This window comes from Passer domesticus, chromosome Z (genome assembly GCF_036417665.1).
Source record: "Passer domesticus isolate bPasDom1 chromosome Z, bPasDom1.hap1, whole genome shotgun sequence".
NCBI classification, from domain to species: domain Eukaryota; kingdom Metazoa; phylum Chordata; class Aves; order Passeriformes; family Passeridae; genus Passer; species Passer domesticus.
The window spans coordinates 24,667,194-24,686,593 of NC_087512.1; the positions used below are offsets into that span (position 1 = coordinate 24,667,194).

Genomic DNA, 19,400 nt, shown 5'->3' on the forward strand with positions numbered 1-19,400 from the left:
GGTCAACTGATAATGAGATTTTTATGTTCTTCAAATTTGTGCTGTAAATAGAAGTAGGTATATTAGAGAAATGCAAAATATTTTTTTTTCCATAAAATATATTTTTTCATTACCTTAATGGAAAGGAAGTAGAAGCTATCAGATGGCTCCAATTTCTGCCTTAGGTCTGGGAAGCTGTGTTTAAACAGATCACTGAAAATGCTGAGAATTGCTAGTACTGTTACTCCAGGATGAATAGCGGGTTTAGACTGTGGAGTGGGTAAATTGAAATGAAAATCATGCGGTAACTTAAGGATTATTAGCCAGTTGTCTTCATGATCTGGAGTGGAATTTGAAAGTTTTATTTCAAACCTTTTTCCCCAAATTACATGACCTTTCCATGGTATCAGGCATGCTTCTGTGAGTGTGTTGCAGTGTCTTGAAGCTGCATTTTTATCTTCTGGGTATTTGAGATTCTGTGGTATTTATCATTAAAATTTGAATTATTCCCCATTATCTGTCTTTAGATTTAATTGACCTTTGAGTATGCAAATACTTAGTTCCCAAATTCTCCTCACAGGCCCAGTAATTATAAAACATTCAGTGATCTGTCCTAAATTAGAGTGTGTGTATGACTTCTAGTAGCTGTCTAGTATCCTAAACCAAAGGTGTCAGATTTTGATCTGTCAACAATTATTTTTGTGTTGAGAACTGTTTAATTTCATAAAATTACATGTTTAACTATTGATTTTCACAAAATTACATATTTTTTTATAATGGAGCAGTTTCTAAATCAGTGAACCTTCTTTTCTCCATAGTTGAATTCAGCAGATTTCAGAGTATTAAAAGAAAATGGTATTCTTAGTTCATGCTTACTGAAAAGTTAAATAAATCTTCGGCTGCTAAGAGCTGATGGTCAGTTTGTAACTGATGTAAAAAGAAAAATTCTACTGAATTGCTCTTATCAAAATAAGATACTGTTGCTAATTACCTATCAAAGTAATACCTTGTGTATAATAATCACCTATATTTTCAGAAAATTTGTGCAATATTTTGATGGGATATTACAATCTCACAGACAATGTTCTGCCACTTTACCAAAGGAGTTTGACATTTTATTTCCACATACGCTACAAGAGAAAATAGTTACTTCTCTAAATATACATACTGCTTAAATCTTAGAAGAGTTTTGTAGCTATTTTATACAATTAATACTTTCAAGTAAATATTCTGAGTTTTGTGGAAAAGAAAATACTTTTCTAAGTCAAATAATGGGGATGGGGAGAAGACATGCTGTAATTAAACTACTTTAACATTCTCAGGTGTTCCAATATGAGGTTATACAGAATACTAAAATGTTGAGTGGTAGGAGAACAGTCTATAGGATAGAGCAGCCATTGGAATAAAGTAAAAATCAAAATCTGATTCTGAATCCTGGCTTTTATTCAAGAACTAAGACGTGGTGGTCAAGAATTACAGTCATGTAGTCATGAACCTACAAGCAGCTGTAGGTTCTCCAAGGTGATTTTTTTTACATCTTTCTATGACATTTTAAATAACTTCAACATACATATCTTTCTTAGTATGCTGAAGACTTTGAATTAAAGAATACATTTTGAAGAAGTTCATATTTATAATTTGAATGCTGTATCATTTTTCTGACTACCCTTACTATGTCTGAAAATGCATGTATTCCTTCACAGAATGATTTGGGTTGGGAGGAAACTGTAAAGATCATCTGGTCCAAACCCTTAACTCCTTACTTCTGTAAAGGATAAGTGTATACATTTCAGAATGAGTATGTAATTACTGGGGATTAATTTGAGATGTCCGTACTTAATATAGTATTACTGGAATTCCTGACATCTGCACTTGTGTTTTTAACACTGATCTTTCTATGGCAAAAGTGGTTTTGAGTTGACATAACACAATTGCCTTGGGTTTTGTCTGGATTTTGTCACGGATTCCTGACCATTATTACACTGACAAACAATATGCATATTTACATGTATACGCACGTGTACATGCTTACTTTGCACAGGGCTTTTTGGCATTTTGGTTGGTTTTGGGGTTTTTTCTTGGCCTCTCTTCTGTTGTTGTAAAGTATTAGGATTGAAACATAGAGGACCTGCCCTATAGCTCTATACAGGAGTTTTTAGAGGACTCTTGTATTTGGATGTAGGAAAAGCCAAATGTGGGCTTGAATGGACTTGAAACTGAAGCATGAGGGAATGTGAACAAAGAAATTCTTTGTTGCTTTTTCAATTAAAAGTTGAAATTAATTCAGTACTAGGTATTACACAGATGAAAGCATGAAGAGGACGTTCTTAACAGAATTGAATACTATTAAATCAAAAAGCCCGTATGGAAAAAATAAGCCTTTTGATTGTTCTGTCATGATTGTTCTGACATGTTCTGTCATGTATTTTTAAGTCAGTGGTAAACAGCCACTAAAATAAGCAAAATTGTTGTAAACTAAGTGAAATAGACTTTTGAATTTGTGCCTGATTTTTTCTCATTGATATTGTTATTAATTTCATTTGCGCTAGACTGAGATTGTGATTGGCAATGCTGAGGTGCCTGCAAATCTTTCAGCAGCAATGTTTTTTTTCAGGTCATTTGCTTTACTGAATTTTACTTGTTCTTATTCTCGTCTTCTTCTTCATCCACAGAAGCCATTTAGAAAGGGGTGGGATGTAGAATATTTAGAAGATAACAATTGTATCTTTTAAAATAAATAAAAACTAAATAATAAGCTAAATATTAAGACCATATAAAAATAGTAAGACCCACTCTAAGAAATATTAGGAAGGTCACTTAAAAAATACTGAACTCTTGTAGATCACTGCCTCTAAATTATGATAAAGACTTGGTCTGTTTCAGTTTGTCCTTTGATTGATTATTTCTTACATATATGAAAATAATGGTTAGTTTTGTTCCTTTACTTTTGTGTGTTTTTATTTGTACTTTAAACTTTTATTCCAGGTGTGCCCAGGCAAAGATCTATGAGATCTATTTTGTGTGTGATACTTGCTGGGTACTGGCAGCTCTGCATAGTACAGCTTGATCTAGCTGTGTTCCAGCCTCCTTTCCTCACACCCTTCAAAAGCTGTAATGGAGAAGTACATGTCTGATGGTGTCCTGAAGACATTAAACAAGAGAACAATTGGATCTCTTTAAACTTCCATTTTTAAAAATCATATAAACATTTCCATTTAGCTGTCAATTTGTTAATAATGTTGCCATGCTTTGCAATTTATTGACTTGCAAAAAACTGTGAGCTGGAGATTGGAGTAGTGCTCTTTTGTGTTAGGTATGCACTCGGAGGTAGGCTTAATTATTTTGGTGTGTACAGCTTTTATAGTGACAGAAGTTTAAAAAATATACTTATGGGAAGGACCCATTTATAGAAGGGTGAGTTCAAAAGCTATTTTATGAGTTTCATCTCCAGCAGCAACAAAATCTGATACTTTAGGCAAAGAGGTTTAAAGCTAAGAGAAGTTCATTGTAGTGCATCTCCAGTATATCTTTTCATCCAGTTACTGGAAGCTTCTGCTTACTGTCCACATCATCATGCTTACTAATCTAAAAAATCCAATTTCTCCTCATACTCCATCCCTCTGAGGAACTATTCCCTCCTCTCTTTGCCTTTTCCTGGTGTGTGGGTTTTAATGTAGAGTGACCAGAAGTGTACTCAGTAGTCAGATATACTGGAGAAATCTTATGCAATGACATAGTGATACTGCTTATTTTGTACTTTTTATCTCACTTACCTGGTGTTGCCTGCCTTTTGACTTCTCCAGAACTATCTTAACAACTCTACAACTCTCTGAAAATGTTCACGATTCCAAGATGTATTTTTGCTTAGAAATACCTTGGGAGTTCATCAGTATGTGTAGAATATGTTTTTGCATCCTCTTCTTAATGTTCCAAGGCCAGTAGTCCCCAAATTTGTTTCTGCCTTTCATTTTTTAGAAAACTTATTTATTATTTTTATATTGTATTCAGTAAGGACTACTGTCTGGGTGGTGGGAAGCTTGACTTCCAGTGTGACTTTTCTCTTACAGTACTACTGAGGCAGATCTTTTTTCTTTTGATAGCTGGTGAATTCTTACATTCTTGTTTTTCCTTACAGACTTATTCCTAGTTCCTTCTAGAATATGAGCAAGACTATGAAACAAGTCTGAAGGGTTTTCTGATCTGGAGATGAGGGAAATACTTCTTGGTTGGATAAGGCTTTCCAAATATAGAGCAAAAATAAGATAGTGATGTGTAATTTTTAAGAGCTTAATATGCGAGGAAAATCTTGTCACGGGCGCAGTTAAGTGTTAATATTGTTTGGATTGGGATTCTTATTACAAGAGTAGTGGACTCATAGTTTTTAGTGCTGCTGTGTTCATTCATCCACAGATAACAAACTTGACTTCCTAGTCTCCTATAAATACTGCTCATAGTTCTGTTTCTGATATGTTCTGATATGGCTTCATAGTTCTGATATCGCTTCACAAGAACAGGCAGCTTGCTTTCTTTAATTTAGTTCTCCTTTCTTGCAGGGTAGGGAAGATATCACAAACTATGACATTCCTATCTTTGTACGTATTTCTGTTCTGCAAGCTTCAGATTCTAGCCACATTCTTTTACCTTCTTACTTTAATAAGTAATTTTTAAACTTTTGTATTAGTAATGATTTAACAAACAATTCTCATAATTTGAGAAATTTTTTTTACTCTGATATCTAAGTGTTTTTTTAGAATTTGAAAGGAATATGTGGCCAGTGGGACATGGTGTCCAGGGACACTGAACTTGAAGTAAATATTCTGCTTGAATAAAACACAATTTTAAAAGATGTGTACGCTGTATAAGAGGTGAAGTCACCAGTAAAAATTCTGTTTTAAAGGAATTTAATATGTAGAGGTTCAAACAACAGAGGAGTCCTTGAAATTCTACTATTTGAAAACAAAAAATGAATAGTTCTCTTTTGCTCCTGTTCTTTTCCGTGTACCTTTTCTTCTTGCTGTCAGTCCAACATTTCAAATCAACTTTATCTCTCTTTCCATTTCTGATTCCAAGTAAAATTTTAAAAAATTGCTAGCTATGCAAATTTTCTCCTGGATGCAGAAAATGACACCTCATTTGCCATTTGACTATCTCTCATTTTGTGACAGATGTGAATAATCAGAACTGGTGATTTTAAGTTGTACTTTGCTTTTGTGTTTTGTGTGAATATATGGAGAGCTGAACTACTTTTCAATAGTTTTTCAGTTGTGCTGCTTAGAGTAATTTGTAAAGTCTTTATGGTATCTTTCTTTAATTGCTATAAGTAACCAGAGTTAGTTTGAGGGGAGTGTCTGGCTGGTTTTTTGTTTTTCTATTGTAACCATTTATTTATTTTCCTTGAGACGGGTAATGGGTTGAAATGGCAATAGAAACTGCCTTCTGGTACTAAAGGCTTAAAAAGTGCACTTAACCACTTGCTCGGGCCATATGGAATAAAACATCAGGCAAAGTAATTTACAATCCTGTTTGCCTTTGAGGATAATGCAGAGCAGGGCTGAATAATGAAAGTATTATTTCCTGCATTTTTGTCAATTCAAGGTCCCTACTTAAGTTATACTGGAAAAGGCAGTGAAGGTCTAGAAGGGGCGTCATTTCTTGTTTGCTGTTTTGAGTACCCTGGAAACAACAGCTGTAGGATCATGCACTTGATATTACGTGGTTGAACACTGGAAGACTTAAACAGGGAAAAAGAAGTCTGAAAATATTGTGTGATTTTGACCTCAAATGAATCCAGTGACACAGAAACATTGGGTTCATCAGTTTGACATACACTTTTCATTAAAATGGCTTCTGCTCAGGGTTTGATTCAAAAAGTCTCTAATTGGTATTGATTCATGTGGCACAAAATTGTGTTTAATATATATGCAGTATTTACATAGTAAGCTAACCACCTGGTTAAAAGGCAGATTCTCACAAGAAATTTCTGTCTTCCATTGTCACTATTTCTCAAATGAGGCTTTGTTTAGTCTAACTATTTAGATTATAAAACTAGTTTATCACTCTTATTTTACAAACTAGGAAAAAGACTTGAAGAGTAAAACACTGTGCTTAAATACACACTATTTAAATATACTTAAATACATTTCATTGTGGTTTTAAAGTGTAGTCCTGGGCATGACTAGGAAAATACAAGAATGATACTTGTGTGTCATTATTAATGCTGTTACCGAAATTGGTCCTCTCTGTGAGCTGTGTTTGCTTTATAAAAAGACAACAATATGAAAAAGAATGTTTCTGGTAGGCTGCTACCCAAACTATGGTACTTGGTGATCTCTTGTAGAACTTTAGTATTTTAACAAGTCTGTAATGAAATATTTTAGAAAAATAAATCTAGCATAACTGAAATCTGAAGTTGCCTATATATTCTTATTTAGAGGTATCTATCTGTATAGTAGGCAACTTGAACTGCTCCAATACTGGAAAATCTAATGTACCACTCAATTACTATTCTTTAGCCCAATTTAAAATAATAGATTGGGTGTGAGGTCTTAATGCAGTGTAACCTTTGGAACATTAGAAATAACCTCTTTCCCTTTTGAAATCAGTGCACAGTAAGGGCATCAGTCTTACGATTTTGCAGACGAACATACTCTGACTGCGTTTAAAGTTTTTATACATAGCAGTTGTTCAGTAGCTTGTTCGTCTCTCTCATACTGTAAATTCCAAGGCTATTTAACTTTTTGCCAACTCACATTAAGGAATTCATCTGTATCTTGATCTGTATTCACATATGTCTATATATGTTAAATCACTGTGTTATACCATTCTCAGTATGTTACCTCTATCTTAAATTTCTTCCCCATAATCAGAATTGGCCTTTATCTCTTACAGGATTTTTTATTGTTGTTGTTGGACTCTATTCTGTTTATCCATTATGTGCTTTTTCTTTCAGTGGAGGCAGTCCTCTGTTTTCCCCATGACATGCCTGTTTATATTTTTGTTGGCATATGTATTTGCAACCATGTCAAGTACAGAAGCAAATATTGTTAAGTTTACTTTATTCAAAGATGTTTTCAAACTTTTTGAAGCACATTCAATCATTAAAAATTCTTGTAAACATGATTAGTACTGCTTTAGTAGGCTTAGTAGGCCATTTTACGGTTTTAGAATATACTTTCATAAGTAGTACTTTCAAATGTTACAAGATTACTGAGTAAGATACTTAATATTAGGTTCCCATTGTAATTCTGAGAAATAGATATTTATATATTAATAACAGACATGCTGGAAAAGCAATTAAAACATACATAAAAGTTACTAAGAATTAATACTTCAAGAACCACAATGCTGCATTTCTAAACTGTGAATCTTACCCAAGGCAAAACTTGCCCTGCCATTAGTGTAAGCTTATTAATAAATATCACTGTGTAGTACAAGGACTAATGAAAAATGCTAGTATGAGGTTTTTCTGATCCTTTCAGAAAAAAACAATAAAATTACGTGAAATTACTGTGGAAACTTTTATTTTTTCTGAATTACAGTCAGTTTTTTATAGACTAGAACAGTTATGCTTTTCCCCTGACGTCTCAACATTTGTTGAACAAGAGTCTGTAGAGAATGTTAGAGCACCACAGTCTGTAGACGCTATACAAGACATGATTCTGAACTTTCTCATTGCATTCTTTCTTCGTTCTGCACAAGGAAGGAGAAAAATGTTTTCAGGGGATGTATGTACCACAGATGCAATTTTTAACTTGACCACCAGGTACTGTAGGCTAGCTCACCTTTCTAAAGAGTATCTGTATATTATTTCATTTAAATTTTAACTGCTTCTATCTAAACTGCATGAAGCCTGAGCTTCTGTTTCTTTATGTGCTTTTCCATTTCACCTTCCCTCTGGTTTTGGCATTGCTGTGCTTCTGAACTCGGCATCATAGACTGGGAGTTCATCTAAGAGCTGTTACTGCCAGTTATTTCAGTGATACTGTTGAGCAGCTCCAAAGTGGTAAGACCTGTGTGAACGTTTTGGTCAAAGTGTTTCGGTTAAGATGGTAGATCTCATTCAGAAATTGTGAATTGCAGTTTTGAACTTCAGTCTCACCAATATTCTGAGCTCAACTGGTCTTGGACATTTGCAAAAATACAAATCTTATTGTCATAAAATTCTGAATAAAAATGAAGGAAAGCTAGACATGAAGAAATCCATATGCTTCTAAACTAGATAGGCAGGATTTGAGAAAGCTGTATTATTGGAAAGCATTTCTGTATGAATATAGTAAAAAAAAAAAAAGCTCTGTTTTGTTTACACATGGTGTTTACCATAACCTGGTGGCAGGAATTCACAACCACATCTTGAAGGCTTGGGCTGTGTTCCCAGATCTCATCAGCTTGTACTGTGAACATCAACATGTCACTTCTGCATGCCTCTGTATCATCAACCTGTAAGGCATGGGTTTGGGGTCAGAATCAGTACCTTACATTTCTATGAATATTCATTCTTCCACAGTGGCTATATTTGATTTCACACTGCATAACTTGTATGGCAATTTTCTTTAAATAGTATTTTGTTTAACTTGTTATTGAACAAAGACACATACAAGCATGCAAGTAGTCTTTGTGACTCTGTTAACTTAGAGTGCTCAATGTTTTCTCAGGTTCCAGTAGCCAGAGCCAGCATCCTGTGGCTCATCGGCGAGTACTGTGAACGTGTTCCAAAGATTGCGCCTGATGTTCTGAGGAAGACAGCCAAGAGCTTCACGAATGAAGACGATCTTGTAAAGTTGCAGATCTTAAATTTGGGTGCAAAACTCTACTTAACAAATTCAAAGCAGGTAAGCCTAAACTCAGTATTGTATGTATTTAGAGTCATGGCAGGTTTTGTACAGTCTGTATAGATCAGTAATGATTTCTGCTATGTAAGTAACCAAACCTAGTCCATATAATTGTATGAAGAAAAGCTGAATGCATGTTTTCAAGAAATTTAGTAGACTAAATCTAACCATGAGTCTTTAAGTGTGTGCTGGATCATAAATGTGAATGTAGTGATGAGATAAACTCATTTTTGTATCTGTCTTCGGGAAATTGTGACATTTTTACTTCACATAAAATAGAAAAGATCTGTAAATTGTGTGAGTAATACCAGGTAGGAGATTTTGCTGATGTGATTTAATGTTTTCCCAAACCAAAACTAGAACTTTCAAGGAAATGCTGTCATTTTGAACAAGAAGCTGCCCACTTTTTTGTTCAGGATGTATAAAAGGAAATGCCAGTAGTAGGTCTTGTTTTGTATTTCCAACAGTGCTTGTTTTAAAGATAGTAACTGGTTTCTCTTTTTTTTTTTTGTTTTTGTTTTATTTAGTTAGTTGGTTGGTTTGATTTAGTTTTTTTCCTATTTCATTTTACCTTGGGAACTGGGTGAGTTTGAATATCTCTAGTAGTAAAAATAATCTAAAAAAGTCAGATAACATAAAGTCATGAACTTAGATCTCCAAGCAGCTGGAAACAATGGCTATGAGAGGTGCCAGGTGCCTCACTCTTCAGCACTGTGAATCCCATAACTGACTGTGGAATGCCAAATATGTAGCATTTTGACACTAATTTTTCACTGGAAACCCAATTGTTGCAGTAAAAGATTGTAAAATCAAAGGGTTTTTTCCAAGTGTAGAAGAAGTACATTGTCTGATATATATACTTTCCTGGGCTGCTAGACTTCTTTAAAACAGTTCGCACAGCACAAGGTCTTCCATCTCTGCAACTATGATGTCTACTTGTTCCTTGATAGTTATATACAGCTATAGTCATGATCTGTCTTAGGCTTTATTTTGTAGGGCATATGGGAGATGAACTTTTTTTCCATGCATTCAGATAGGAGTGAATGCTTTGCTTATGCAGTCTAAAATGGGGCAGTAATAAAAGGTGACTTCTCTCTGGCAGTGCTCATCTTAAAGAAAATGCTGCCTGAGATAAGAAAATATTTGGGTTGACTGTCTAAACTGTCTTCTTTTAGCCTGTTATATTTACTAATTTTCCATATAGTTTTTGTAATTTTGCACGTAAATTCTTCCACACCATATTTGGTCAAAAATTCATTGCATACAAGGAGATGATTTCTGTGATGCATTTTTTCCTGTTTCACATCTTAATAAATTTTAAATCATCTTTTTAAGTGCTGCATGACCCTTTGTTCAAACACAGTAATGATGATAAAGCAGAAGAAACTGTCTCTGAGATGCCTACTAAGTGATTAATTTTATCAAAGGGTGTTTTCCTCTTGCAGTTTTAGGTTGTGGAAAAATAAGTTATTATCTCAAGTGGTCAAGGTATTCACATAAAATTTCTGACTGTGTAGGTTTGGTGACTTGGCTTGATTCAAAGTTCCTTTCAAACTAGAATAACCATGGGTTTCCCATTATAGACTGACAACACTTTTCATATATCTACATGATTATTTCCAGGAGTAACTCTTCTCTACTCACTCAGTATTAAAATTACTTCCTGGAATTACTTCACTTCCTAAAAAGTCCAGCCATTTTTCAGTTTCATTTTTAAAATTTGTGTCAAATCTTGTAGACTTGATTGTCAAGTTGTCAGTCTGTCCATCTCTCCTCAGTCCCATGTTTTCTCTCTCTATATCATATCCTATGACATAGTAATTTTATGAATAATTCATCTGTTTCATCCAAAGTTAATGGAGTTGTGAAAACCTCAAAGATTAAATTTCACTTTATTGAAAAGTAGTGATAGAATGGCAAAGAGACACTCAATGCTGTCCCAGTAGAAGAAAAGAGTTCTTTCACCAGGCGAGGGAATGACAGGTAGAACTCATCTGTTAAGTCTTGTTTGGAGAAAAGCACAAACTTCTGGAATAAATAAGACTTGCTTGTTTTACTCATTTTGTCTATTATTTTATTTTCCTGAAGTATATGGTGAAACAGTGAACACATTCACAGAAATTATTTTTAAAAGATTTCTTTAAAAATTTAAAGTCCTGAGATAACCTTATGGACTTTCAAAGGCTTCCTTATAATTTAAGGAAGTTTCAGGTTCAGTTATATCTGGATAGGTATGTAATGAAAACAGGCTTCCCTCTGGTTTTCTGTATTTTTTTTTGTAAATTTGATTTGTCTTTTCAACACTTAGGGTCATAAAACCTTGAGTGTGCTAGATAGCTCATATAGGAGAAATATGTCGTATAGTTGCCTAAGATGCTTCTTGCATGTAGCAGAAAGAATAAAGAGATTTTGATAGGATTCTGTTGTCTAATGTAGTAGGACTCCCACCAGAAAAAGTCCCAAGTAGTTGTAGGGTGTAAATAGATATGTCAATCGTGGTTTAGCACAATAGCCTTATCTTGTGTGTCTAAAGAATCAAGTTACTGAAAGCTAATGATATCTAGGAGTGGATAGATAACTGTTTCTCTCATTGTAGTGGCTCATCTGTTGGCAGAACCTGTATTGTAAAATTTTCAAGTGGGAACCTACCAAAAAATTAATTGTTGCTAATATAAGGATAGACATTAGATCCTTCAGTAGAATTATTGTCACTAGGAAATTCCAGAAATGCTGCTGGAGAATTATTGAATTCTAGAAATACCTAAACCTAACCCTTCTAGCCAAAACTAAGTGTAGAAAAAATAATAATGTAGCAGCAGTATGGTAATAAAAGAAATTGTATTCAGCATGTATAATGTGCATGTCCAGATATCAGAAAATATTGACATGTGATAATAAGTGTATTATATCACAGATCAGGACACGTTGTCACTATTCTATGATGCAATCATGGTATTCAGAATCTGTCATGTTTCACAAATCTCTGTGCTTGCTGAAATGATTTTCAGCTTCTTTTGAAAACTCCTTTGTTGAAAAAACCTACGCGCATTCATTAATTTTTTGTTTCTATTTAAAAATAATTCTTTCTATCAGCTGCCTCCATGTAGAAAAGGTCTCCTGCTTGTTTGATTGCTTTACCATAAGAAAAACTTCAAAAATTACGTTTCCTCACTGTTTGCATGAAAATTATAGCATATATGATAATTGCAAAGAGACTTCTTGCAGACACAGAACATTTGTGCATAAAAGTTTGTTGTGTATTTATCTGAATTGAACAATATGAAAATGGTATTTTAGATGTCAGAAGAGGGAGGAGAACAAGGGAAAGGATCATGGAGAAAATTATCCCGTTAGAGGAAATGCAATCTTTCAGGATCAAGTCTTTATCTGTCAAATTTGTCTTTATGTAATTTCATCAACACTCACTGAAAAAATGTCTACTGTGACAAGACCTTCAACTTTTCCCATCCCTATAGCAATTCACAGGTTAAGATCATTGTGTTTTATGATCCATTCTCCTGAGTTTCCTGCCATGACAGTGAGGAGTCTTGTCTTCTTTTACAGTGGAGAAGTGATGGCAAAGGCTGCAGGAGGTATCCCTCATTTAGTTTAATGCATGCTACCTGGGAACCCTCCCTTCCAATTCCATTTAGATTGAACAGTGTAAGTCCTGCATGAGTGCAGATTATGTAGGCTCAGTCTGATGCAGTTGTTTAAAATTTTATACCCTCATACAGAATTAGCTGCCAATAAACTGTGAAATACATATGGGAAAGTTTTGCCTTTCCCAGAACTAAGATAGTACCTCAAGGAAAAAAAAACCTTTTCACAGAGCCGTTCTTGGGTATCGGAGAAAAAAAAGAAACAAAAAATATTTCATTGACAGTTTTTTTAAACTATACTGTTACATTATTCTAATGTATAATGACTAATTTCTTCCAGTCTTTGGTGCCATAGGTTATTTTTGAAATGCTTACATATGGTTGCATTGATAGGGTTTAAATTAGAACCATTTTCTGTTTACTATGTATCTCACAGGAATTAATGAGTACTCTGAAAAACCATTTTTATATCTTTAGAAAAAAATTTCAGCTTGCATCCTCAAGTTGGAAATGATTAATCTGAACTTTCTTTTTTTTAGCAAATGGCATAAACAAAAATTGACTGATTTTTTGGACATATTTTTCTGCTCACATGATTGAAACTGTGTTATTGTCATACCAATAGGATGATAAACAATATATATATGCAAAGTTGTTTCCTTGCATAAAGAAGATAAATCTATCATGATTATACATTTTTAACCCTGTATTATGCATCTGTTCTGACCTGAAGTACCACAATTTACTTCCTTAGGATCTTATATAATTTCTGCTCTTTTTCCTGTTTGGGTGTATATGAAGGAAGTGGCATACATGTTTGAAATGTATCTAATGGATTCCAGTCTGTTCAGCACTGTTATTCTGGTTACACTACATTATTTTTGTTTTCTATGTCTCCTTTTCTTATATTATTTTCTTAGCTTAAAAAATTATCTGAATTATTAAAATTACTTAAGACATGTTAATATTCTCAAACATCAAATTAGGAAGCTGTTATTATGCAGTAAAAACCTGTGATAGTATAAGTTGCTCTTACATAAATAAATAAATGACTGATATTACTGAAGGCTTTAAGCTTCAAGAAAAAAAATGGAAGAAGTCTTTTATCCTGGTTTTTAGAGGGCATCAGCAGCTTGCTTTTATGAAAAAGTAACAGCTAAATGCACTGCAAATAATTTGCAGTAATCCAGTTCAGTGATTCATGTGTCTGCTTTAATGGGTCATAATTCAGGATAAAGTAACTGAGTGCAGTCAGAGTGCAGACACCGCTTATGCCAGGGACAGTATCTCTTCATAAAACACACCTCAGCAGAAGCAGTTTGCCAGCCCCCTAATACCCTCTGATGTTTTGATGTCCTGCATATTTTTCCGATTAAGTTTTGAGTGCCATGTTTTTAGTTGTATTTCTACATTCATTATCCTCACGTAGACCCTTCAGCGGGTTTGCCATATATGATTATTTTTTTAATGATGCCTTTCTTTCCACTTCAGCAGTTTAATAATCTAGCACATGGCTGCTTCTCAGTACTCAGCATTCACCTCCCCAATACAGAAGAGGACATGTGCTTTGGCTGCAGAATTCCATTTGCAGCTTTAGAAATGCATATTCCCTGTGGAGCAACATTTGTTTGACATAACCATTCATTTTTATTACCTCTTTAAATATGTTTATCCAGAGTTATCAATAATCATAAATAACTTGTATTCTGTTCTTGTCCTGTTTTTTTCCACAGACAAAATTGCTTACCCAGTATGTATTAAATCTCGGCAAGTATGATCAAAGCTACGACATCAGAGACCGTACAAGATTTATTAGGCAGCTTATTGTTCCGAATGAGAAGAGTGGAGCTTTAAGCAAATATGCCAAAAAAATATTTCTGGCACAGAAACCTGCCCCATTGCTTGAGTCTCCTTTTAAAGGTATAACTGCCAAAATCATTTGGTAAATGTTCATTGTGTAAAGGAATGTGGCAGCTTATTCTATTTCAAATACTCTCACAAATTGTGTCACTTAGCAAATAGAAAAGATTAATATGCAAGGATGCTCGGTCTGCTTACTTGATTTTCAGCAAGCAAAGGTGCACAGCGCATTTCTCTAATGATAAACGCTGGCAAACTGACATGTTTCTATTCATGTAGATTTTAAATTATATTTAAATAACAGAAGGTATGTCTTTTGAGGAAAACTATTCTTCAATTTAGGAAAATAGCTGTAGGATTTTATCTGGACTTTATTAGAAGATTGTTAATGTGAGTATTGCAAATGTTATATGAATATGAAATAAATTTAATCTCTGTAGGTATTTTTTTCTCCAAAATCATAATTTTCCCTCTGCATTATCCCTGTTGTTTTACAAGCAGGATTCATTGTCTATCTTCTTAAATAAAAAGGCTATCGGGCTATCTAAATTAAAAATACTCTGTTGTTGTGACAATTTGAATTTTAGTTTTCATATATACTTAGGTCTAGTTTTGAAGCTTTAAAAGGAGCTCCATTTTGAAGAAAAACTATTAAAATTCTGGATGTGTTTGTGCCAAGACATGTATATGGATTGTTTAACTGTGCTGTCATTCTTAATATTCACAGTAAAGTAATTTTTAGAGAAGCTACATTTCAGAGCAACACCTCTAAACACACTGACTGATTAGCTTTTTTATTGACCATTATGGGGGAGATTATTGTAATCTATGGACTGAAATCAGTTTTTTGACCTATGAAGAGCTTCCTAGTTTATATTTATTCCATGACATTTGAGGTAATACAATGGCAATTACCTTTAGCCCTGATTAAGATTGCTCCTTGTGGTAGAGCTCACAGTGTTTGTGTATTTTTTCTCTCCCCCCACTTTTTTAATAGATCGGGATCATTTCCAGCTTGGCACCTTGTCTCACACACTGAACAGCCGAGCCACTGGGTACCTGGAGCTGTCCGACTGGCCAGAGGTGGCTCCTGATCCCTCTGTCCGAAACGTCGACGTGGCCGAGTCGGTACGTCAGTGTCTCTGAAAGTAACTTTGCTGAAGGCACTCTTCAATACAGAGTATTAGCCCAAAACTACAAGTATTTAAATACTATCTGTGGGCTGTGTTGAAAGCTATTGATGCATGGGAATGTCCCTGTTGCTTATTTTATCTTAGAAATCAAGCATCTGGAAACTTGCCTTATGATAGTTCTTTTCAATGACAGAAGTGGATAAACTGTAGGCCACTTCTGCTTCATTTATGGAGTAAGTAGGCTTTTTTCACCTCCATCCCACTTCTGATTTCCTATCTTTTATCTCCACTCTGCTGGAGTATGTTAATTGAGTGTGGCTGGACTACCAAAGTCAGAAATGAACGGGTTGGTTTGTGAAAAATCCAAGGCAAAAACAAAAACAAAACAAAACAATAAAAAAAAAAAAAAAAAAAAAAAAAACAAAAAAAAAACACCAAACTAAAAATAAAATATAAAAAAATGGGAAAAGATAATGCAAACAACAAAAAGCAGCTGCAGGGGATTAGATTATATATGTTTCGAAATGTTGAGTTTGGAGGAGATGAGGGTTTACATTTCAGATTATCTGGAGAGGATTAGGAAAGTCTATGATAGGAAAATGTCATCTATTTGTGCACTAGTCATCTACTAGCAATACCTTTTTGTTACTGTACTGTAAACTCTGAGGGAAAGTCATATTTTGGGACCAGTCCTGGTAATGAGCCAACTTCCTCAGTAAATCATAGATAAAATCACTTGCTTATGAGATGTTACACACAGAAAGAGCAAGAAAATTTTGAAAATAGGTCTGACTTACAGAAGCCGGTGGACAGCAATCTGGTAGAAAAAGCATTTCTCCTTAGTACTGTGATGTGTCTACCTTCTTATATACATTTCAGGAAAAGTGATATTTGTGTAGAAACTTCTGAAAGCTTTTATGGAAAGAATTTTAGATAATCAGCTCAAACAGAAGTTTATAAATGATAGGGTTGCCATGAAAGAATGTGCAAAGGTGCTTTCATCCATAAGACCAAACCCATAAAAAAAAGTATTGCAGGAAATTGATCAAATGGCATAACATCCATCTACAACATAGTCAAAAAAATCCACCTCCAACTATTTAAACGTTAAAGCAAACAGGAAAATCCTTCAGCCATGTTGGGGTTTTTTGCAAGTTTTTTTCTTTGGAGGGTATCTTGTTTTCTTTAATTTTGTGGTTTCCTTAATACTGCATGTGCCTACATAGCATTTGTGAGTAAAGCTGACTTGAGCTGCAATCCACATTTTGTCATTTATACCCAAAAGAATATGGCTTTTTAAGACAGCTTTTGGTGTTAAAGAGGAAGCCAGCGTGTCTCCTAGAGTTGATTAGTCTTGCAGGTCATTGTTAGAGCCTATTTCAAAACATAAGTCTTATTTCAGATCAGATCAGTCATTGATAATTGTATCACTCTGTTGATAATTGATAACATTGTCTGCCAGTTAGATTTTTTCTCCTGTCCTGAATTTTAACATTGCTTCTCTAGTAGCATAGAGCTATATGAAAGGAAAAAAGTCTGGGGGAAATACTGCCTCATTTTGGCATTCTCTCGGTGGTAAAAAATTACCTTTATTTGGAGAATTGCAATGGAAGTGAAATGAAATTTGTCTGTGGCTACCTTGAGTGTCCATATCTGTTTTCTGAAAAAATCTTGGGATGATTAAAGTGGTGGGATTATTTAACCTCCATTCTAGTTGTAGTCGGGGATTTAGAAACAAAACTCTCAGACTTCAGGTTCTTTTGGCATAGAAATTTATTTATCATTACTGATGCTTTTAATCTAGCTCACTAAATCTTTTTCTGGACTACCTAATAGACATCTCTCACCTTTTATAGGTATGTACCAAACTTCTAGTTCTCCCAGCTGGGTAAAGAGAAGTTTAATAGCTTCTCTTGAAGTGCTTAGATGATTTATTTAGCAACAGCTTAATACCACTACTCTGAATGTTTTTATTCAGTGTGTTGTGTGCATACTTTTGTATTGCTGGTTGCAAAAGTAAACTTAAATTAAAATTTATTTACAGGCAAAGGAATGGACTGGAATTCTAGGTAAGCCAAAGAAGGAGAAACCTACTGAAAAGTTCTACTCTGAATCAGAAGAGGAGGAAGATGAGTCTGCCAGTACAAGTTCATCAGGTAACTGTTTGGAAAGCAACTTGTATTTTCACTGCCTGGAAAACTGTGTCTTCAGAACTCTCTGGTTCATAAAAGAAAAAAAAAAGCAAGCAAAGTCAGAGCTGTGTATAAACTCAATAAACTGGGGGGGAAAATTTCCATTCACTGTATTAAATAAGTTAGCTTTTGATTTGTTTCCCAGGTAAAAAAGCTGGCATGCTATTTTTATCCTTTTTGGAGTCTAATATGAGTAAGGAGAGTTGTAACACCAGTTAAAACTGAAAGCACATAGCTGTTTGCAGTGCCCAGATGCTTGGTTGTCAGGAACCTTATGTCTTAAGTGTTTTTTGGAATTTGGTGGTGATGAAGAATTATTTTGATAGCATGTGCTGCTGTGCTGATAAATGGCCAGATCTGCTTAATTGTGTAGTCTTTCGTGAGATTTATTCAGTAAATTGTGTTACATTATTTCTCTGAAATTCTACATGATGTTTTCTGTTTATTATAATGGGGATATTGATGAAGAGGGTAACAGCTGCCTATCAAGTTCAGTAAGCAGAGGTTCTTTTAACTTTCTACCATTTGTTGTCAGATAGGCAGTTCCCCAGGACAGCCATTTCAGAAGATTTTAGTATATTTCAGATTAGAAAAGCTCATAATTCTCCCAGGTCCAGACCTTAGACACAGAAAATGTTTAGCATTAGAGACTTGAAAGAATATCATCATCTAGTTGAATGGAAGAGGGTCATCTTATAGAGCTGCTTCCTTCCAGTTCCTAAACTGAGGAAATATGCAGAAATTTTTAAGAATTGTGTCACTGAAATTAGTGATTTCTAAAGTAATAGTATCATATACTCACTACAGATATTTGAATATTTGTTAACTATATGATTTATTACAGGATTAATAATTTGTTTAAATCAGTGATTCAATCACAGTCACTATGGGTATTTAAGAACAGATTATCTAATTAAGCAACTGTTTGAGAAGATAATTTTGCAGCTGAGCGAATGTAAAGACTAGAAAATTTGAGGTCATCTCCATCTCCTAATAGGGTTATGTAACTTTGAATAATCCACACACGATTAATTTATTATTCAAATTTCTAATTTGAAAAAGTATAATACTGTAGGCTGAAGAGGACAGGTTTTTAACTAACAAAATTTAGTATATATAAGGAGAAAGTAGTTCCTTTGTCTGCTTTTGGCAGAGGATAGATAATACTAAAGCTTGCAACTGGATCTTAAAATACCAAACCACTGTTTAATTTAAAACAAAATTGGATTTCTAAAATAATAATTGTTTAAGATATTTAGATCTAGATCGTAAAGGTTGTTTTCATTTCAGGGAGTGGGTCTGACAGTGAAAGTGAGAAGGAAGATAAAGAGGAAGGCAGCACTGATGAGAGTAGTGGGAGTTCCTCTCCCAGTGAAGAATCAACTGACAGTGAATCAGACAGCAAAGAAAGTGCTGCTAAGAAAACATGTAGAGCTGTCAATGAAAGGTAGGTAAATGTTTGGCTGGTTTTAATTTTTTTGTGATAGTAGCTTAAAAAGCACTCTTCCTCTTACCAGTATGCCAAGCCTGTAATTAGCTGTTTTGAGTGTGTATTGGCCACGGAGTGATGTCAGGGTATGAACCTAGTTCATATTTTCATTAATCAGACTAGTGCTATGTTTGGAATTAATTTCTGACTTCAGTAAAATCTTGGGTGGCTTGTTGAAAATTGATGTAACCTTGGGAGGCTGAATAAGTGATCAAATAGTTGTGTGAAACACTTAATTACCTTTTGCTGCAATTTTGCTGAGAGCTAAAATTAAGTCCTTCAACACTTTGCCATTATGTAACTAAGACAATTGATTT

At 34.3% G+C, this 19,400-nt stretch overlaps 1 protein-coding gene across 5 annotated transcripts in view; it reads left to right on the forward strand.

The window, feature by feature from the left end:
• AP3B1 (adaptor related protein complex 3 subunit beta 1) overlaps positions 1–19,400 on the forward strand; it is a 154,949-nt gene that overhangs the window by 70,925 nt on the left and 64,624 nt on the right. For all 5 annotated transcript variants that reach the window (XR_010352186.1, XM_064403014.1, XM_064403015.1 and 2 more), the window contains exons 15-19: positions 8,631–8,807; positions 14,143–14,329; positions 15,267–15,397; positions 17,447–17,558; positions 18,885–19,041. Coding sequence is in view for 4 of the 5 variants with exons in the window: in XM_064403014.1 (XP_064259084.1) it covers positions 8,631–8,807; positions 14,143–14,329; positions 15,267–15,397; positions 17,447–17,558; positions 18,885–19,041 (764 nt within the window). In the remaining variant the exon portion in view is untranslated. The remainder of the gene's footprint in view (positions 1–8,630; positions 8,808–14,142; positions 14,330–15,266; positions 15,398–17,446; positions 17,559–18,884; positions 19,042–19,400) is intronic.